The sequence below is a fragment of the Ixodes scapularis genome, unplaced genomic scaffold (genome assembly GCF_016920785.2).
Source record: "Ixodes scapularis isolate PalLabHiFi unplaced genomic scaffold, ASM1692078v2 PGA_scaffold5__190_contigs__length_132052651, whole genome shotgun sequence".
In the NCBI taxonomy this organism is placed as follows: domain Eukaryota; kingdom Metazoa; phylum Arthropoda; class Arachnida; order Ixodida; family Ixodidae; genus Ixodes; species Ixodes scapularis.
Genome location: NW_024609880.1, coordinates 112,640,280 through 112,662,755, shown reverse-complemented (window position 1 = coordinate 112,662,755; position 22,476 = coordinate 112,640,280). Strand labels below are relative to the sequence as shown.

Genomic DNA, 22,476 nt, shown 5'->3' with positions numbered 1-22,476 from the left:
CCTCCTTGAATTCTGGCAGAAATCGGCAGTAACAATGAATTATCAAATCTTTGCTTTTGATTTTTCAACCTGACTGGTCTCACGTTTGCAAACAAGTGTTGTAGATACTGAGCCGCACTCCAACGTGCTGGTCTCTTGACACAGGAGGAAACTCACAAACAGAGCGACTGTAAAAAAAACGGCCAGAATTTTTCGACGATTTCCATCGCCTGTCCTACTTACCGGGATACAGGAGAAGCGGCGAAGAGCGGAAAAAAAATGAGTGAATATTCCCGAATCCAAATTTCTATAAGTGGGCCAGTCGTTTCTAAAAATGGCGGTTGTAATGAGGGTCGAAGATGCGTGATCGTATACCAGTTAAAGAGCTCTGTCTAGCGTGCTGGCTTCATTGAGCGACACAATTCGCTCCCGCTTATACGAGGAAGGTAGTGTGTTATGGGCTCAGGTTACCTCTTTGTTCTGAAAACAAAAAGGGTGTTTTGCGCAATATTCACGCCGGTATGCACGTTTCGATTCAGAAACGAAACCGAAACTAACTTCTATTTTGGATTTAATTTTTCGATATGGGTGTTCATTTCGGCTTCTCTCCTACCTCAAGATGTGCCTGACAACATAATTATTATGCTAAAGAAATTGTTCGCGTAAACTCTATTTTGTGACATGCATGCCCGATCCAGGAACTTAAAAATATTTTGAGGAGTTAAGTGTCCCTTTAAAAAAAGGGTCTTCCTTACACCTTAGTGTAATAGAATATTGCATTTGTTGAAAAAAATAGTGGTGGTATTTCTGTGTTCTTGAAGCCTTTTTTTACTTGGATAAAGATCATGTAAAATAATGACCTGCGGGCCATTCAGTCGGTTTTTAAGCATTTAGATGATTAATTTCTTAAGCCTTATTTCCAGAAAACAACAGAAGTTTTTTTTTTCTCGTTTTTTTAAAGCAACATATGGAACTGAATATTACATCAATTATTTATATATATCTCACTAAAGATGTCAGTTTTTCATGTGCTAAAAGTAAATAAAAAGGATATCTCTCTTTAGAGACATTTATGGTTAAATGGCGTGTTTTTTTATTTTGACGTTTTTTGGGGCTTATATTCCAGCAATTTGGATTAATGACAATCAAATAATATATTTAATAAATAATTTTTCAAAGCCTAATATAAGTTGTGGCTTATGATCCAATTTCAAACCGAGAACACCCATGGCAATCCAGAGTTGTCAAGTTATCATCACTGTTGCCAATCGCAGCGTTCTTAATTAACAAGCTATTAAATAAAAATAGTCTAAGCATTCTAGCTAGTCTTACAAATCATCGTAAAATGACAAATTTTACAAGTTATAATATATAAATAGTCTAAACATTCTAGCTAGTCTGAGAAATTCACGTAAGATTACATGATTTGCGCGGCTTTTGGTAATCAAAAAAACTTCCTCCAAACTCGCCGCCAATCCTTCCAAACTGAAAACCGTGAAATAAAAAAAAAGAATTGTGTTGTTGTTTTCATTAAAAAACTACTTGGAACCTTTTTTTTTTTTACTTCTACGTGCCAGCGTTCTGCTAATCTCAGCATTTCCAGTTCGAAGGAGCGACAACCAGTTTACACGTCTGCTCACTGCAGTACGTTTCATTGGCACTGGAAAACGGGTGAAACAGTAGCATGTTTTAGTATTGCGTATCCGAGCGAACGCAAGCACTTTGCGTTGGCTTTAGCGTTGCGCGTTCCACATTTCGCGTGGGCGGAGCCTAAAATTACGGTCTTGGGTTGGCGCATGGCAACGACGCGCATGTGCAGCGTGGAGCACGCAACTCTAACGCAAACGCACAGCACTTGCGTTTCCTTCTATACGCAGCATTAAAACTCTCTAGTAAGGTGCAATCACATGGCGGCTGCAGCACTCCATCCGGTCAGTAAAAAGTGTTGTTCGCATTCAGAATTGACAGTTTGCGAGCCATGATTCACTACCAGTTCCGCCGTGCCCTTTGCGCAGGAGAACCGGAGGACCCTCACTAGAGGGCTTCCCGTTTCCGCCGCGGGAGGGCGAGCAACGAGCTCGAGGCGCGAACAGTATGTGGTACGTGCATTAAACTAAGTGTGTATTTATTTTTAGTTTCGCAATGTACTCAGATTCAGAAAGACTTGGGTTTGTAACCTGTAAGTTGATAATGTTGATTGCCAACGCCCTTTTAACCACTTCAAGTTTTGGAAATCTGTTAATTAAAACATTGACTGCAGCTTAACATAACAGATTGTTATGTCGTGCCGGAGTAAACGTATTCTATATTGAATTTTTCCTGTTCATTTAATATTTTTGCATTCTGGAAATTAAGCTGTCAAACGATTTACACATTTTGTTCTCTGTGGTGAGCTTAACCGACGTACCCTTTACGCGTTTTTCCACTTCACTAGATGAAGGGTCCGTGGATGCCGGACATTTGTAACATTGGACATCGTGTTTCTTTGTTGTTGTTTTTTTGTTTTGTTTTTAGAAATCAACCCACTTTTGTGGGTTTATTTGTTTGTTGATTCTTATAATTGTGTTCACGCGCGTTTCCAAGAGAAAGGGTATATGATCAGGAGATATATATATATAAAAATGACGTGAAGAATGTACGATATGGAACATTCTCGTTGATGGCAAACTAAATAGCACGCAGAAGTAAACGTCCACTTCTGTTTCTTTCTTAGTTTCATGTCGGATTCTAAATGCATTATAATTAACAAGCAGACGGGGGTAATAATATAATCACCGATATTTATTCGTGTAAGTACACACTACTTCAACAAACTGACATTGTTTCTTAGATTTGAGATTGTACGCTCCTTTAGCGACTTTCACCTTTGACAAGATTGTGGTAAAACCGTCCTGAGTTGCATAAACGTTTTTTTCAGCTACACTCCGAGCACCTCCTGGTAGTCTGAATCACGTTTTATAAATTTTTTAGTCAATTGTCTTGTCCAGCGCATATCTTCCACGAATGATTTTCATGTTCTCCCTTCGCTGTCTCTCAGATTTTAGTACTTGCGTTCAGCGTTTATTTGACCTTAGCCGACCCTTGTCAAGGCCAAAAAACCTGCTTTCAACCACTCTTACATTCCTGGGAAGGTAAACACATTTTAACAAGATAAGATTTAGAAACTTTAGGTTTATTTAGATAGCGAACTTGACGAGGTTCTGCCACCACATAGTATTGGTTTTCTTGTTTGACCCTTTGGGCTGAGCATTTTCAGCGATATATGTAAGTTTCGTGTTTCTTTTACGTTCCCGTGCAATTGTTTTGGGCATTGGCTACCGTGAGAGCGAATACACAAAACACATATTTATGAAACGCATGCTCGTTTCATAAATATTCCTCCAATTTCCGTACCGTTTGCGAGATGATATTCTACACGTGGTAATCGACCTGAGTGGTACACGACGAAACATAGTTACCACGACCACAACATTAAAAATTTGTCCTACTTCAAAAAAAGGAATAGCGAAACACAAACTTTTTAAAGTCCATGTTTTTAAGCCAGATAACGGTATTCTATCATTAAATACGGTTTTGATGAGAGCGCCTAAAGTTTAGGGGAAAAATAAGACACCAACAGTGACGTGTTCGCGTTAATTGTGTTTCCCTATTGGTACAATTTATATGCCCAACACTTTTTGAAGGACAGCATACATAGGTGTATTTAGCCATTATATAGAGCTCTTCCTCCAAGTATTCGTTAATATTACGTTCAAGCAATCGTTATATTAAGCACTGTTAAAACAAGTCTAGTGGTTTTCGTTCCGTGGAATTCAGTGCGTCTACTATTAAGTCCGAATAAATTTGAGAAAGTTCGATTGATACTCTTAGTGTTATTTTCGTCTGGGGAAGGTATCTCTCTATCTCTCTTTCTCTCTAATGACTTCTGTTGTATTCGCGTTAAACCACATTTAGTAGTCTAGGTTTTTCGTAACGATATTGAGGCCTTCCGCGTCTCTTAAGATTTTTTCGAACTTAAATTTTCGAGAAAGGCGGAGTATTTTCAGATTTTCATAACCTCCTTCAAGGTTATGACAATCTGACGGTAGGAAGGCCCGCGGAGGCCTTCCTACCCTTTCGCGGCTGGCCGCAGTCCTTCCAGTGACGCCCTGCTCACGGCCAGCGACCAGCAGGCTCGCTGCTACCCGCGCAAAATTAAGCCTGGTAAAAAGAACAAAACACGGCGCCGTGACGCACCTAAACGCCCACACGAAGATAATATAAACAGCAAAAACTGTTTTAGTGTTTTTTTTTTTTTTTTACTTTACGTTTTTGCATTTATATCCCGGGCTTGGAGACTGACATCGACTTCAACCCAGCCCTTCAGGCACGAAGCGTCACGCATGGGTGTCTTCCACTTCTGAAGTTCAGTGTACAATGTTAGCCGCCTTTGCCGAAGTTTCGGTGACACTTTTGCAACTAAGGGTATATCGCGATTACTCGAAAAATATTTTACTTTTTACGAAACAAATGGGTGTATGGTCGTTCATGAGTGCTTTTCTCAAAAACACTATTCACTATCTCGAAATTTTCCAAATAGACCGGAGTTGGCCTTTCAAATGTAGCTGAACCCCCCCCCCCCCCCTCCCTAAAAAATATACTAGAGAGAAGATACTATTTTTGCATAAAGTTATGGGCCGCTGGGTGCGTCGGAGTATCAGCGTAAAATAATAAATAAAGGACCTAGTTTGCACTCTCATCAAATGACTTCACAAACATAATCCTTTGCATATAATATGTCAACAGCAATTTTAACATGTAAGGCGGTGATTTTTCCCCCTGAATATATTGCGCTTTGTCAGAATGACTTTCGATGACTGGCTACTCGCGACCCGGGATGGAGTATGCATCACTTCTGGTCGAGACCGACGTTCATCGGCGCCTCAGTCTTTGAATATCATCTCTTCGTGGCGAATAGCGAGAAGTGAAATTTATTTGTTTTAATTTCAAGGACTGCAACGCGCCAGTCTGGCAATGAGCGAAAAAATGTTTCATTACATGGCGACAACTAGAGCATATATCTAAAACAACAATTAGTGGATTAACAGCTTATACATTAAAGTGTAAATAATTAATAAAAATATTCTTAGGCAAACATAAATGAATGCCTCAGAAGAGAACACAAGGATGTCTTCTCGTATCGGCTAGTACGAATAGGTAAATCGAGCGGTTGAAGGAAACGATAGTTCGGGGCAGGCTTGCTGTCAGGCCAGATTCGAGGATTTCGAAAGAACCCGCGGAAACAGCAAAAACATAATTTCCAGTATAATATTGTTAGCAATAAAACAATGAAGAATGTGTTTGAAAAACGAACAAAGATGTGTCTTCTCATGTTCGTTGGTACGGATAGGTAAAGCAAGTGGATAGAGACAACAATAGGTAGTCCAGGCTTGCTCTGAGACCAGATGTGAGAATCTCGAAAGAACAGTCGGGGTCAATACAGGACGAACATGGCGTGCGCAGTATTCGTAGATGTAAAACAATGAAGAATGCTTCTGGAAAACACGTAGGGTGTCTTTTCAATTTTGTTTAATCGAATAGGCAGCGCAGGGGTTTAAAGGAAACAATAGCTAGAGGCCGGTTTGCTTTGACACCGGATGGGAAAGTATCGAAGGAAGGGGCAGGAACAATAAAGAATGCGTTCGAAACAGACTTGTACCGTACGCATTACAAGTAATCAAATCACTTGTAATGGATTACTTTTAAGAGTAATTTTGTAATCAGTTGATTACTTTTATTAGGCAGTACTCACAAGAGTAATCTGATTACTTTTTGAAGTAATAAAATTACTTGTAACCGTTACAATTTCTCCACGGGACCACCCTTCCCCCCCCCCCCCCCCCCCCCCGGTACGCGCCTTTTTTTTATAAAATGACAAAAATAAAATTTGCATTTTTTTTTTCGAACGGAAAAAAGAAAGATTTTTGCGGAGCTGTAGGAAACGATGTCAATCTATTTCTATGTACAGTTTCTGTGGAATGTCCATTTTTTTTTTCTTTTTCGAGCTGGGACTGGGAGTGGGAAGCCCCAGGGAAGCTACAGTGCGTGACAAAGACCATTCGGGTCGAAGTTTGAGGAAGCAGAACGTAGCTTTGTGAGTCCTTCGTTCAAACTAGCCCCCTCACGCACACACAAGCAAAAATAAAAAAAAAAAATAAAAAATCCTGCTTAGAGGATCTACTCGCAGCCCGTAGGAGAACCAGAACCGAAGAATTCCTAAAGCGGATGCAAAATATAACAACGGCAGTTGAAATATTTCCCCATTTCCCCTACGTGGTCTTTGTGAAAACTGAGCACGCCAAAAGATGTGCTCCTGCTGGTAACATTTCTCCGGTCGAGCCCAAAGAAGGAGGCTGTGTTGGAGTGGAGCCTAGAGATGAACCAGGCTGAGACCAAGGTCAAAGAACAAAATACGGCAACCATCTGTCTCCTTCCGTTGCTTGCATCCAACTTTGGGGAAGGCCTTGAAGAGCTCGTCCGGTTACTTGAGGTGAGATGTTTTCTAAACGAGGAACATTTATTGCAACTGCACATCTTTGTGGTTCTTCTCAAAATTAATATCCTGAAAGTCTCACAAAAAGTCAACGTTTTGGATACCCAAATAAGATAATTTTTTCTTATTTCGATATTTAGCACCTGTGTGTCTTCTTTGTGCAGACTGCGGTTGTAAAATGAAGCTTGGTAGCACGCCTCGATAAATGCATTACTGCTTAATTATCGCAGTTCACCAGGTCTTTAGTGAGCATTAGGACACAAAAGGTTAAATTATGTTAGCTATTATGCGTCTATTAGAATAAAAATCTGCCAACAGCTGTATGGTTGCTTACTAATATGTGGCGCATTCATCGTGAAAACCCAGCCCTGTTTTATATCTTAGGGGACAGAAGAAATGACGGAGGAGTTTCGTGATGTATGTAGTGTTATTCTTGCTTTCTTTCGTAAAAAACAGCGGAGAGCGTTGCGCAGTCCGTAAAAATAAATTAAGTTATCGCGTACTCAAACACCTTTCTCTTCTCGGTAAACTGAACACGCTTAGCCTAGTAATCAGAACTAGGTTTGTAACTAGGCATCCGATAGCTAACCCTCCCCCCCCCCTACACGCCCACACACACACACACACACACACGCCAGTTTGGTCGAGGTGCGGAAGTGACTCCTCTGCCTTCAGCGCCTCCAGCTGAGACGCCATCCACCGCAACCTTCTGGTCGCGCCCACCTGGATCTCCGGGACCAAACTCTACCCCGGCCTGTCATGGACACCACATCAACGCCTGTTAAAACTTTCACTTTCCCTGTCAAGCAAAGAGATTGATTTTCTTGTTTCTTGGCGTGCTTGTTTTACGTGCATGCTCTACCTGGCTCTCTATGGCGCATTTTTAGAGATGTGATTTTAGGCAGATCCTCTTTTTGTTTGTCATCGACTGCGCAAGCATATATAGCGCTGTCACGATCAATAAATATTTGTCTCCTCATCCGGTCTCTCGTTCTTCGCGCTGTTCTAATTCTCCAGTATAAATCACCTCGCTAAAGCTCCAACTTTAGCTAGTGTGACAACAGTTCACAGAGTAGCCGAGACAAATAACAGGTATGAGGCCTTAATCAGCTGGTACCGAATTAGAAAAGGGGGGGGGGGGGAGGCTCGAAACATATTTTTGACGAGAATGAAGTGTCAGGTGAGTTGGTGATTCATAATGGTTAAAAAGCGCAACAGGACAACGGACAGAAAGGAAGACAGACACAGCGCTCTCCCATGCTAACTCCTCGGTAACTCAGCGCTGTGTCTATGTCTTCCTTTATGCCCGTTGTGCTGTTGCGCTTTCTAAACATATTTTTGATTATTTTTTTCAAAAACCTTTTTGCCATTTACCACGTTTCCGAGTTTAGTGTAGCCGTTTGGGCCTCGACGTATACATCGAGGGCCGACTCACGCCTACAGGCGTGAGTCGTGTCTTTTGTCTTGCGTGCGGTTCGAGCTCGGATGCGGTTATGTCGTCGGTGCCATCAGTGAGTTTCCAAGGGGCAGTGTTCTCGGAGCATTCTGCAGCACACTTCCATGGCCTGCTTATCAGGAGTGATTCGAGTTTTCGCAAACTGCAGCTCAAATGTAAGCTTTTCGGACCCAAGAAGGTAGTCCGAGCATCAGTGTCGAGCAACTTCGCTCGGCTGCGCGTTTCAGTTAAAGTAAGTGCGATGTAACGTAGCTACATATTTAGTAACTGCAACTTTAACTATAACTGTAACTTAATTACATTTCATGAGTAACTTCTACAGCTCTCGTCGTAGCACGCCTTGTGTGGATGTTTGGAACCGTTCTTTTCTAAAAACTTGTTTGTAAGTGTGCGGTTCTGCCTTTTCCTGTTCTGATCTCTCTTCGTCCTTCTGTTCCTTTCCGAGCTTTTAATCGTACACGGTAAACTTACTTGCCCACAACACCCTTTTCTGAAGTGTCGTGAAGACAATGCACACATAAATGCCAGGGACCACCTACTCAGCCACCGGGTGACTGAATCTTGCCAATCGTAGACAAGCTGTGGTGGCTCTTCCTACTCCTTTACGTCTCCAATTGTTACGAGTGCATGCACCGAAAAATAAAATTTACCCCCAGTCTTTTAAGCATATCTCACGTATTTTATCGCTTTTTGTGTCAGAATAGTACTGTAGCACTAACGTTTTTATTGTATGGTGATATGGAACGCATGATTGTTTGCGGACAGTTTCTTTAGATGATAAAATTTAAGCTTACACTGCATATATGCACAGCAACATTTAAACATAAATATAAAACGTATTTCGCTATATATATCAAATGTAATTAACACAAATAAAACCAACATCCATGAAATTATAACTTTATTCTTCACACACACATAAAAATCCATTCTTAATTGAATGCGCGTTCAGCAAGACTCAATGTTATAGACATTGGGCATGGAAGATATTGTGTTTTGTCTGGCAGTACTGGTCGTAGGCATCACTACAACCTCGTGGGATACTTCCTCTTACTGAAGAATGAATCAGCCACAATTGACAATCTGAAAGGTATATGTAAGAAGTGAGAGGGTGCAGGAGAGCTGATTTGGAAACGGCCTACATGTAAACTCTATTATCAAAATAAAGACAAAAAACACCGACGTAATGTATTGGTTTGGTGGTGGCTCCAGTATTGTCGGAGTTTCATCTCAACACTCAATATAGAAAAATGACAGAATTTGTTGGTTTCTTTGGGGGCTGATAACTTATTGGTTCCGAGATTTGTTGATGAAATTTTGATTTGTGCTCCGAATCAACTGTGAATAGCCCTCTAAGGGCAATTCACACACTTGCGTCGAGCCAGGCCGAGTGCAACTGACACCGGTTTTTAAGTCTCTCAAGACCGCGACGCGCAGCAGCAATGACGGGTGTAAGTAGCTTAAAACACTTTTGCCATAGCAATCCGTGAAAGGATTAACATTGCAGTCGCATTCCGTCGGAGTCATGGAAGTGTGTGTACAAGCCTTTAAGGGCGGTTCACGCACTTGCGTTGAGTCCGACCTGGTGCAAGTGTTTCTACGGCAACAGTTGCGTTGGAGCCGGCGCATCTGCTGCCATAGCAACCCTTGCACTCCGTCGTACTTAAGCGCGAAACACATGTACGACGAAACCGTCCGATCCGACGTCCGGCCGCGCAATACGACGGTCGGAGGCGAGGGTTTTCAACGCTCTCCGATGCTAAGAAAACCCTCTCCCCTCAAGGTCATTCCGGCAGTCTGCACGTCGGATCGGACGGTTTCGTCGTACATGTGTTTCGCGCTTTAACGCAAGTGTGTGGATCGCCCTTCAGGCTTTGGAGCTCTCGAGTGCTCCCTGTGTGCCGTGACCTTGTGGAGCGTGTGGTTGTTCGGAGATCGAAGTCGGCTTCTTTTCTAGATGTTGACCCTGGGCAGTGGCTTAGTCTCTCCGGTAGAATGCGGCAAGCTCCCTGTTTATGCACTTGGGTTCCTTCTGTCCCTCCTTTTCCTGTGTCTTGAACTCTATTTATTGGTGTGCTCAAATCAATAAATTTTAGCAGAGTTTAAAGTCTAGCTGTCTTCGCCTCTTTTTTTTTTTTGTTTTAATTTTTTTCCTCAGCTCAGCGTTTACGAGTATGTAGGAACATGTGTCAACATGTATCTTATATGTGAAACTAAAGAAAAAAAACCTGTCCATTACTTTTTACGATGTACGGAATATAAACCTTTATTACAAACATGAATAAATTTCTATTAAATAAGTCAAAAAACAAAAATATGTATTTTTAAGAGAAATGGACCCTAGAAGTCGTTGTCTCGTACCTTGGCCTTTAAGGATGACCCTCGGCATCTTTAATTTAGATAAATAAATAGTAAAATTGATTTCAATATGTTCGTGCGAAAGTGCGGCTAGTCGAAATGAGTATTTTAAATTTGAGTTCTTGTCTGTTTCCGGCTAAATGCAATTTATCATATTATTTTATCTCAAATAAAAGTGTTACATTTTTCGGGTGGCTCTTGCTGTGGTCTACCCAAGATATCAGACCGACATCGAAACTTTGCTGGCCCGTGCCTTTAAATGCAACCTCTGCAATCCTTTGAGCCTAAGCGTTCTGAAAGAGGTGCTTGTATTGTGGCAATACACGCCCCCCTTCAATGCCCGTTAAAAATCGGCTGCGAATTAAGACACGTACGTTACCAACATCATAATCTGCTACTGTGCAGAGTATTGTACTGCGACACAAACGTTTTAAAGGGACACTGAGAGCCCCAAAAATTTTTGTTTTATTTTTTGCCAGGCGATCTATTATGGTGTCCGAAGACTACCCGATGAACATTTTGCTACAGCGTCACGTATATTTTTAATGAAGTAAAAAAAAAAACGGAACTGCCTGAAATCAAAACCGAAAACGAAACTGGACTGGGGAGAAATAAGAAATATAGAGGAGGAGAGAACTGGCGGAAGTCACATGAATGTGCAACTTTTATTCAATCAACGTATTTCCGACTTTCTAGAAGCCACAAGAAATGGGTGTCACATCTCTTTTCTCTTTGTATTATTAAGTGGGTGCCTTCCATGACTGGCCAATTCGATTATATTGGGTGGCTGTGTCTAAACCATAGAAAATGGTACGTGACCACGCAGAAGAGTGTGAGCGCGAATCAAACCTGCCATTTCTCGATGGGCGGTTTTTCGGGCGGAAAGAAAACAAATTTCGAGCCGTAAATTGTGTTCTGGGTAGTTGGGCTCTCATATGTCATGTGCAAATAAAAACCTTGGCGACCATAAACAGCCTGTCAGTGTCTCTTTAAATGCATAAAGAGGTATGAGATCTTTTTTGTTATATCTTAAAATTAAGCGGCAGTAATTCATAGGGCACTAAACGTAAAATCAAATTTGTTAATAAAGCATGCTTTAATGCTCTTCTAGTTTCATATTTACGGATGATAAGGCAAATTACATTTATAAAATAGTTATCCATTGTATCACTTAGAAATTGGCAAAAACAGTAACACATGGAGGTTATGCTTAACTTACATGTTTCCCCTTGATACTCATAAGTGAGAACACGGCAACTTCTATAGTCAGAAAACACTAGCTTTTGATTGTAGAGTACTGAAAATAGGAAGAGTAGTACACAAAGTAGAGTATTCCCGCGTACTTCTAGATTTACTCAAATGGCCCGTTCAGACACTTGCGACTTATATTCAAGACCGAGTGCCTTCAAACCTCTTAATATCTCTTACGACGAGAGGACACACTGGCACTATCTATTGGCTAGCAGTGTAAACTTGTCGGTCCCGCATATTTGCTATTTCTCTCGCGCATTATCCTTTCTTTCTTGGTTCGAAAAACTTTTGTCTACTTCATAAACAAAACTTTCTCATAGGTATTACGCGCATTTGACCTCGAAAATCCGCAAAAGCTTCGCTTTTGTGAAATGCAGTTCCAGGGTCACCGCATAGATGGCGCCAGCGTGCCAGTGTGTTATCTCGTCCTAATACATTTTAAGAGGTTTCGACAGGTTTTTTCTCTCTTGGTCGTACTCGGTTGCAAGTGTGTGAACGCGACCTAAAACGTATGCATGTTTTAAAACACTTCAGGAGGTGAAATAAACAAACCAATGTTGTGCTTCGTAAAAAAGTTAGAAATGCTTAAAATGTGCCAATGTTTCATTATGCGTTTACTTATTTCAAGTGAATGCCCTTTTAAACAATTTCCTGTTTGTGCACTAGCTACACTCGCGTCACATCACTTTTAATAATATATATTGCGATTGGTCTCGATGATTTAAAAAGGTAAAAGGGCATGAAACATTTGGACTTTACCTTCCTCGTGCCATCCTGATATAGAGCAGTAATTTCTTAAATGAGTCAGTAAGAAACCATATTTTAAGGCCTTATATTCACATCCTTACAAATAAATTTTAGGGCATTTGTTTCATTCTTTTTTTTTTGTGCAGTTTAAACTTTATATTTTCCCGCTCACAACAGTCAAGTTCATGAGTGCTGAAAGCATACTTATAATATATAGCATTAGGAAATTAATGCCAATACAATGCATTGGATAAGCGCCATGAGCGCTGAGACAAATATACAACTTTGAGAATCGCCACTCCTGCGGCTTTCTGATAGCATCATTAGCAATTTGAAAGGAGGATTTTTAGTTCTATTCTTTACCTCCTAGTGAACACTTCAAATAAATAAATAACTTATTGACAATGGAATTAGCAAACTGCGTTTTGTATAATAATTGACTGTGCTAAGAAGCGTATATATACTTACATTCAAGCGTCGTCTGTTTAGTGTTTCTTATCATATTTTTTGTCGGATTTCGATCAGGCGTGTAGGCAGTCATTTTCACATCTATGTTAGTCCTTAAAAATATTTTCAGATTTGGCGTTATATTTTGCAAATTGTCGAAAAGGCACGTATAAAAAAGTAATAAAAAAACGTATGCAAGAAGCGACGGTATGCGGGCGAGCTGGTTTAGATGGCATATAAAAAAGGAGTCACTACAATGATATTCCAAAAGTAAGTTTTCACATTTATTGGCCGCAAACCATGATTTGCATGTTCCGATTATGGTAAGTAAATATCTTTGACAGAAATCTCTCTGGTTAGGAAAATAATAAACTGATTGACATTCGAAACTCCTTTACACTTTGTTGTATACGTCCGTGCGAAAAGACCGGACTGCAAATATCCAGAACATCTTTCCAGAAACAAACCTGAGAAACAAAACTCACAGAAAACTATCGCAGAAGAAAAATTTAAAGCATACAGGATGTTAAAAGGGCCTCTACTGAAATACGCAAGTAAGGTGTGGGACCCGCATGTTATGTATGATTTCAAATCTGGAGCAAGTAAAACGGCTTGGGTTACGTTTTGTTTTATCTTGCTATAGACTCTGCGTTACCTCTTTATACTGGGGCGAATCTACCCCTCCTTCTGATGCGGAGGAAGCAGAGGTGGCTTAATCTCTTTTATAACATAATAAATCAACTAGGTCTTGTAAATAATTAACAGTATATCAATGGGAGCACGTCGTGTATATCCCGCGACAAGCATATTTGGTATGCAAAAGACCGGAAGTTTTCCAAGGACAGTCTTAGCTACTCGTTCTTTTCGCAACCAGCTCGATAATGGAACAAGCTCCCAGCGCATATCGTGACCGCTGGAACTCGAAAGAGTTTAGTTCTCTTGCTTCAGAGATTTCTGCCAGCAGTACCTAGAGTAGTCAATTCATCGTTGTGTTGTATACGTGGTATTGATCTCTGTATTTTGAGAACGTGTTTCTGTGTCGTGCAAATCCACTCCTATCTTGGTCCTCTGTAGGACCGATAGTATTTCAATTCAAAAAATAAATAAATAAAAGACCGTCAATAAGATACCATCATCTTCAAGAAACGCTTAGACTCTCGTGGTGTTTACCTGAGGCTGATATGCCAAAATGGGTTTACCCTAACCCTTTACGGCCTTCCCAGGGTCCACAAGTCCGGTACTCCCCTAGGCCACATTGCTGAATTCACTACATCACCGCTTCAAGCAGTGTCGACGTACATGCACAATCTGATGTAAACGCTCTCCGGCATTGGATGACTTTATCAAGAAATCGTGATGTATCTCATTCCTTTAATAAATACGTCTTCTCACTCACTCCTGCGCCCTGAACAGCGCCTGCGAATATGGCGTCCTTTGGATACTCCCTATTTGCGGCGATAAGTTAGGGTATCGCCGCCTAGCGGTTTTTGTTCAAATCCCACAGTGAGTATAGTTCAAGTTCTGCGTTGCAAGACGTGCAATGCAAGCTTCTATGCTTTATGAAAATTAAAAAAAATAACCGCGTGCATTACACGTGCACTAACTACCCCAGAGTGAGGAAAACAGGAGCGCACCTCGCAAGCTTCTCACCGCAAATACACATTTCGATAAAAGCGTATAAGGACTCGCGTTCATTGCTGTGTTAGTGGTTTAAAACGTGTGGACTGTGAATTGTAAACAATGGAACGTGCACAGTCGGTGACAGGTTACGAACGCCGTAGATACTGCGCCTCGAACGCGAGATTCCTGCCATGGATAACACTTTGTCAAACGCGCAGCCAAAGCCCGGCTGAAGAAAAGTGCGTGCTAGACGCGAAGCAGTTGCTGGGTTCTTAACCTGCCACCGACGTAAGACACTAATACGTTTGAAGTGAGCGTCAATTGATCGGTTGGGGCCACATGACATATTTTTATTGCACGTTGGACCTTGACTCTTTAAGCAAAGAATATACACCACTCGAGTTTACGATGTGTGTGATGGCTGTACTTACCTGGGATCGCTGGCGCGATTTTGCTTGATTGTGATTTGGGCAATTATACTAGATTCGAACGCAACTGGAGCCAATCCCATCACGGAGACACATTTGGCATTATTTCCCATTTTTCTGTCAGTGACCTGTGAGCGCTGCATCAGATAATATTTCTGATCGAATTGGTCTCTTAGCTCCTAGAACAGAGCAAATACAATTAGTAAAGGCACGCGTTTCGGGTAGAATTCGGGCAGATGGCCCCACAGAAAATTGTCTTCGATATCAGCGCATCGTTTTAGAATCATTGTACTTTGAGGTTCGTCAGTCACTTGAACACTTCTGTTGTTCGCCGTGATTGGCTGCCTTTTTTTTCTGCAGGAAAGCTAACTCAGGGTGAATCCTTTTGCCTAAAATAATGAATGTTTTGTAGAGGTTAGAGGCCTGTGAGAGCACTGTGATAGCTAAAGTCTTGTAGCGCGTTGCCATGTCATAATTATTTTATGCGACTTAATTTCCATTTTTAAAACTGTAGTGCATTTGCTGAACTGATTATACCGGATGCCACGGAAGAAAAATAAACCACAAATATTCAATACCACCAAAGTTCTTCACTACCGCTATTCGTCACGAAACTTCGATCCAAGTTTGATTTACGACCAAAGCTGTCGCCAAGGGCGCCACTCTTTCTGACGGGCCATTTCGTTTAGGCAACTCAACTGGGATTAAGACATTCAAAATTTGCGATTTCTTTTTTTTAATTTCCGGTACCTTGTTCTTTATGAACGTCTGTAATTGATCACTGTATGCAAGCACTGTTCACCATAGTTACTGATGTCTAAGAACAGAACTGATAAAATAGGCATTTTTTCGTTTGTTTTCAAACAAAACGATGCTTTTGCATGAGAAAATAGTCAGGGAATGGAGTGTAAGGGGGCTCAGTACATCAACTTGGTGGTGCTGCTCGCTGCGCTGAATTTTGGGTCCGATGACTGTATTGAAATATCGATCATTTCAAGAAAAGGAACAGGTATGAAACTAATATTATTTTCGAGATTGTTGTATATACAGAAGTTTCAACAGTTCATTGAGATTACAACGCCGAAGAGGCTTGCATTAACAAGAACTGCCTCTGGTGCGACGACGCATCACGGCGTTCTACGGATAGCTCACTCAGAGGGGGTTAGAAATTCCGAAACACATGGTTGCAAAGACTTCCAGAGGTTGTAATTGGCGGTTCTTAGCCCCATTGCCGACGCCAGAGTCGCGCGTTGTAGAGTACCAAGCTCTCCGTAGTGTTACGGAGAAGTATCGCGGCCAGGGGCCCTAATATATACGGCAGAACCAAGGGGCCGGGCATCACCGACTGGTCAGCGGCACACCGCCGACCAATCGGAGCAGGCGGCGATCGCCCGGTCTCTTGGTTACACTGTGTAGATCAGGGCCCAGCAAAGTATTGAAGGACTCAGGTACTATGAATGATAACACGACGGCCGTAAAATTTCGCTGAAAGGCAAGACAAATAAAAAAAATAATATGTATTATAAAGAGTACGGCGCACACTTCCACCCGGAGGATTTTCGAAATAGCTGTCCTAGTATTTTCAGTTCTTTTTTTTTTTTTTTTGTATAAGCAAGCAGCTAAGCGTATTTCCGTCGTGATGGTTTTAGACAGGAACTTGTCAGGAACCTAATACCACCACTGTATGAGCAGCGTTTACCAACTTCCGATTTGTTACAACGTTTTGCTTCACAAATGGGAGTCGACAGTCATGAGATGTAAGGCCGAGATAGCACGAGTTTGAAAATATTCCGTCTGCCCGAGAACATGCAGAGAAAAACCTTTGTTTGTCTACGAGGTTGTAAAATCAATCGAATTAAAAAAAATGTCAACTATCCAAACTCCCTTCGCCCGTTCAACCCTCCCTTTTTAAGAAAAACCGTGCTCGCACTTCGATAACAAAAAAAGAAAAAGGGGTGGGGGGTATGTTAAGCAGAACAAAGAGGAATAACAAAGGGCTCCGCGTTTTGAGAACAGAAAGAAGGTCGTGATAATCTCAAAAGGGAAGCCAAATGTGGCATCGGCCGGTGCGTAGTTTAGCTGAAGCTGCGCCAACATAATGGTTTGTCACACGGGAGTTTCTTTTAATTTTGTCTACTGAAGGATCTACAAGAAAAGTATTATAGTGATACATTGACTTTCTTTTTCACTTCTAAATAAATATTTTGAACACTCCGTAGAACTGCCGAATTCTTTTTAGTGTGGTACTCTTTAGTGCAGTATTCTAAAGCACGAGAAATATTGTGCGCACTTTTTGTAGCAATATTGCGTAAGTCTGGTAGATTCATTAAATTCTACACTCTCTGAGAGATTGAACTGTTTTACACAAAATATATGACCTCAGATTTATTTTATGGCTATTAATATCTCGAGATGAATATAATTTCGTTTCCAGGAAATAAACCTGAGTACTTACTTTCGCAGCATCGTATCTTGTCCGTTGAGTTGTTCTTGACTGCGCTTCAGGAAGTTGAACTATGGCTGCTGCCATAAAGCACAAAAGAGTCGAAAGTCGAACGGCCATTTCTAAATGATGCAAGGCGTAAGACACATAGTATAGTTTAGAATCGGCTCTCGTATTTATATTAAATTCGATCGTGACGTCAGGTACACGAACCAATTGCAGCACTCCGTTCTTTAACAATACCTATTGTATGAATACAATTTATTTATTATTTCTTTGAATTTTGTTAACATTCCTATTTAAAATATATTTATTTATTTACACGTACCCTCAAGGCCCGTAGGGGCTTTACGAGGGAGACTGGTTGGTTCGCTTGAACTCCTACAATTCTTTTTGCGGAATGAGAAAAAAAAAGTGTATTGGTTTAGCATTGTGCAAAATACTCTTTAAAGCAGTTACTCTTGAAAATGCTTTTTTATAAATAATAACCGGCTCAGTTTATAATGTCCAAAACCTTGAAGCATTACCTTCCCTACAAAATTTGTAGAGCGTGCTGGGATACATTTCATAGTTCAGTTTCCATTAAGTAAGAATTTCTGCATATTGCCGCGAGCGTAGCTGACGCAATAGGCAGCGCGCCCGTGGCCTAACGGTTATCGCGCTTGCTTTCACGCAGAAGGCCAGGGTTCGAGTCCTGCCCGCGGCTACATATTTTTGTTGACACTAGAATGTGATGTTCTGGTAAATTCGAGAACCATCTTGTTGATTCGAGGTTAGAATGTTCTACGCGCCGAACCTTCTAAGCCGAATGCTCCAGAAGCCCACGCGTGTACAAAAGCTGCTCCGTGTGCCAAGCCGGAGTCAGTTTCGCCCCAGCGTTCGACTCTGCTGCTACGCCGACTTCGACGCCCGCGACGCTCTGTTATTGTCTTTTGTGCCCTTTTACTTTTGGCGCAAGTTCGCCACATTAAACGTTTATTTCTTCCTGTTCATTTGTTGTTTTTTTTTTTGTCACCACCCGTGACATCTGGTGGAGGTGGGGGGTACGCACCCTATGTTTCTTAACCGTACCCCTCTGAGGACCCTTTCGGCAAGCCCCACTCCAAATCGTTGATTCGTGGAAGAGGATAGTGCTGGAGACAACTGGGTTTTGAGAGAGGTGCCTGATTGCAAGATGCAAATTAAGAGCAACCTGTTAGCGTCGCGCACTACGCGCAAGCGGCTGTGCTGACACAAACTATTCGGCACTGCGTGGATCCATTCGTGACGAGGGTGTAAGGGAAACGGTCCAGGCCTTTTGGTTTAGGTTGTGTTAGAGTAGCTTACAGTGTACAGCAGTACACTGTAAGTAAGCAGCGGGAGAGCTTGTCGCAGGAAATTCCATTGCTGCGAAAGAGCGGGAGCCGACGAAGCCCTGAGTCCTAACGGTATCAAAGCCATGACAAAATGGCGTCCAAGGAAAATTGAGGAAAAAAAGCAATGAATGGCAGAACAATAACAATGAAAAAAAAAAGGAATATATACCACGTAACAAATGATGGAACTTTAAGTCGCAATATCAGTGACGAGAGCGAAAAGCCCCTAATACCTGCTACCAAGTGACGCGATCTGCATGGATATATTGAGCATGACGTTTGGCCTGTTCAGAAGTGATTTCCTTACACACCCTAAATTCGCAACGACTTCTCTATTTTCAATGACCCCTAACCCCCGCGCGCCCCGAAACATTTAGACCGCCCCCCCCCCCCCCCCCTAATGTGTTATTAAAGAAATCAAAAGCAACTGTGTATTTCGAACTTGTAGGTTTATCTATTTCTTATCCCTGCACGAAGAGAAAGTGAAAAAACTTGAATGCGCAAAAACTTTTGGCGGAAGATGTATATTTATTATTCCCTATATATCTCTTCTTTTTGGGGCAGGTTTAGTTACACAGGCAAATGTCCAACCATTAAAGATTACAGCAAGAAATATATATCATAGAATTCATATGGACTTCCAAAGGAAACATTTAATGCCCAAAGTGAAAGTTGCCACGATGTTTTTTTGAAGGGGTTGCCTGGACAAGATAAAAAAAGCCATAAAACTAATATTTGTAAGTATTCCGCGTTTTAATATCTCCTTTCCACTCGGCCGACTAGTAAATTGAATTTTTTAACAAATGAAATTGGAACTTTGTCGCATCTCTTTAAAGTCCTTTCTGACACGAATAAGTGCTGATGAGTTGTCATTCTTAACATTCATTTACATAGGTAACCACCCCTGACATGGCTTACAGGTGCAAGCTGCAAAACCATTTTGATAAAAAAAACAAAAAAACTTCGCACGTGTTAGTGCAAGGGTACACGAGTGCGTTTGAGTGTTAACTGGTGCTATTAACAATTCAAAGTAATGAGCGGCTATCTATTCCATTTTATCTTTTAACGTACTGAGTTTTCTGGCCGCGTTCTTTCTTCTTGTGATATTGGGCTTTTAAACGTATTGTGAAATCAGATTAAAATATACATCTGGTGCGCGTTGAGTCCCATATTTCGGTAACCATATCTGCTCGTGAATACTTCACAGCACTCACGAACGCAAACATTTTTTTTCGGCACGTAAGTGTTTGACCATGCGGGCAGTATAACAACAAAGTCAGAAAGCAAATGGTCGTTAACGAAATTTCCGTGACTATATATTGCAAAAAAAACGTAAGTTACATGCCCGTTTTCATTTGCGTTTATAGTTTCTGATAGCTCAAGAAACGCAGAGCATGACTTCTGATGCTCACAAATTTATTTTTGTCGTTTGTGCTGCAATCTTATCGGTTATAGCTGCAGACTCATTGGCTGAGAAACAATTATACGAAGCTCGGACGCACCACGCCCGGTGCTTCTGGATTATGTCAGGAACTATCGAATTAATAGTGAGTTTTAGTATCGCGTGTACGAGTGAACGCAAACACTGTGTGTTTGCGTTAGCGTTGCGTGTTCCATACTGCGCGTGCGCGGAGCCCTAACTGCGGCCTTGGATTGACGCATGGCGACTTCGCGCATGCGCAGCAATGAAGCATGCAACGGTAACGCAAACGTATATATCCCTTGCGTTTGCTCATACCTGGAATACTAAAAGTCACTAATATTTTCTGTTTACCCACGCTCCTATACTCCGTTTCACGAGCATAGGAGCGTCCCCCCGCGACCCAATAAGAGCGTCGGAGAAAGTCACGTGATAACTTTCTATGGCTGAGACCAAAGAAGCCCCGTTACAGCCACAGCAAGAGCGCCGCCCGCAGAAAAAAAAATGTAGTTGTAGGTATCTTTTTGTTTTAACAGCAATTAGACTCGCGTCATTTAATCTCTATCCAGATTATATAGAAATAAAGTAATAAACATCTGCGTATTAATAAGTTTCAATTATACTTAAACCAAAAAAGTGACACCACATCCGTATCCGCTCCCGAGTTTTTTTTCTCCTTGTAGCGCCGTGGCCGTTGCCGATTCTCAGCTGTGTAATCAACGTTGCGTGTAATCGACCGCTTCCGCACAAAACATCGCGCAGACATTAGCACCCACCACAGATTCGCGGGTGAATTGAGTATATTGTTGTCTCATAAGCTGGTTCCCCAAGAGCTTGCTACTTTAGCGGAAAGCAATGTCGAGGCTGTGAACGTTCGCCCGAAGTTGGTTTGTTCCGCAGCAGACGACTCTTAGCCAGCAGACGACAGTCGGTTCCTTGGCGCAGTTACACAAATGCTTCCGTGCCGTCATGTCACGTGCCTCGCTCCGACGTTCTAGCTGGGTCACGGGGGCCGAACCGCCACAGTTTGCCATGTTATTATAAAACGGAGTATATAAGTAACGAGACTCAGCAAACACTTGAACGCTTCCCAATTACTTTGTGAGTCGCGTTGTGTTCAGAGCGTTTAGATTTCTTATATCACCTTAAATGCAGCGCATTTGTTTACTGTTTACAATTTCTCCAGTTCACCTGTGCGTTATCGTTGCATTCAAGTTCTTGAATTTTTCGGACTGACCAATACCTAATGCATGTGATGTACTTTTGTGTCTATTTTTGTTATTTAAAACAGCGCGAACTTGATTTATTCTTATTATTTATTCTTAGAGTTGTGGTGTTCCCGCTTGAGGACAGCGGGTTTGTACGTCATTTTTGTTTTCGATATTATACAAATTTGTTTTGTATATTTATTGATCTTCAGAACATCCTAATATCTTAATGTTAGTCATCTGTCAATAATTACTGATGAGGTGTCATTTTTCTCGAAGCCTCTTTCACCGGAATATTATCTCGGCATTTACAAGCGTTTACATTACAAACCTTTTTTCTTGTAATCAGTATCTTCATCTTTTAGAAAACTTGCCACCAATAAAATGGATCCTTTAATGTATCGGGCTTCGACACTGTGAGCTTGCTTCTGTTTTTCGCACAGTCATTTGTTTAAATTGTATCAGAACGGGATATGTACTGACTGCACAGGGATTTCTATAAAGGGCGTGAATGTCTACCTGTAAGAAAGTGTCAAAATTGTCGTTGTTTTGCGTATTTCGGAGCGGATTACTTTGCATCAAGAAGTATAAAGATGCAGCTTTATGAACAATGATCTGTCGCATGTTCATTGAGCGCAAATAATGCGTCATAACTAGGGGCAAAACAGCTATTGTTATTTGATTATTTACTTCTTTGTTATATCTTAAGGCAAGTTTATGTTAGAAGCTGACGTGGAAGAAAGCATTGTTGTTTAGATGTTGCGTGTTTACAGGAATAACCTCTACAAACAATTTCTAACAATCCCGCTCAGAGTTTTGAATGTGCACCTCGTACGACTGTTGATATTTCTAAATGGTGTTTTTGCGCAAAAAAAAAAAAAAAATTATGTCAAGACGCGGGACTGTTTTTTTAAAGGTCTTTTTTAATAGTGAAAGTTCAGTTAAAATCTTTATTTTAGGAATTACGTTTTGGTTTATTGTTGTGATGTGAACCGATCGCCGAATTTTAGATCCTGCTCCATAAAATATTTCGTCCGTCTACTGTCAAAAGCGTTGCAATTCAGAACATTTTAGGAGTTAGTATATTGCGTCTTGATTTTGTAAAATTCAGAATAAAAAAAGCAATCTCTCCAGTGGTGTTTTACTCATCTACACTCCCGCGATCTTGGTTTAACGCATAATATGTCTAAGCGCTGGATGGCACACAAAAACTGTCACGCTCCAGTGTGACA

At 41.3% G+C, this 22,476-nt stretch overlaps 1 protein-coding gene across 1 annotated transcript; it reads right to left on the bottom strand.

Annotated features, from left to right (window-relative positions):
- Positions 1-8,931: 8,931 nt before the first annotated feature.
- On the bottom strand, positions 8,932-17,381 carry LOC115319781. The gene is made up of 5 exons (XM_029979791.2): positions 17,274-17,381; positions 14,822-14,997; positions 12,792-12,883; positions 11,545-11,622; positions 8,932-9,050 (listed from the first exon to the last, which is right to left on the bottom strand). Exons 1-5 carry the CDS (start codon positions 17,379-17,381, stop codon positions 8,932-8,934), a joined length of 573 nt encoding a protein of 190 aa, XP_029835651.2.
- Between the last annotated feature and the right edge of the window lie 5,095 nt (positions 17,382-22,476).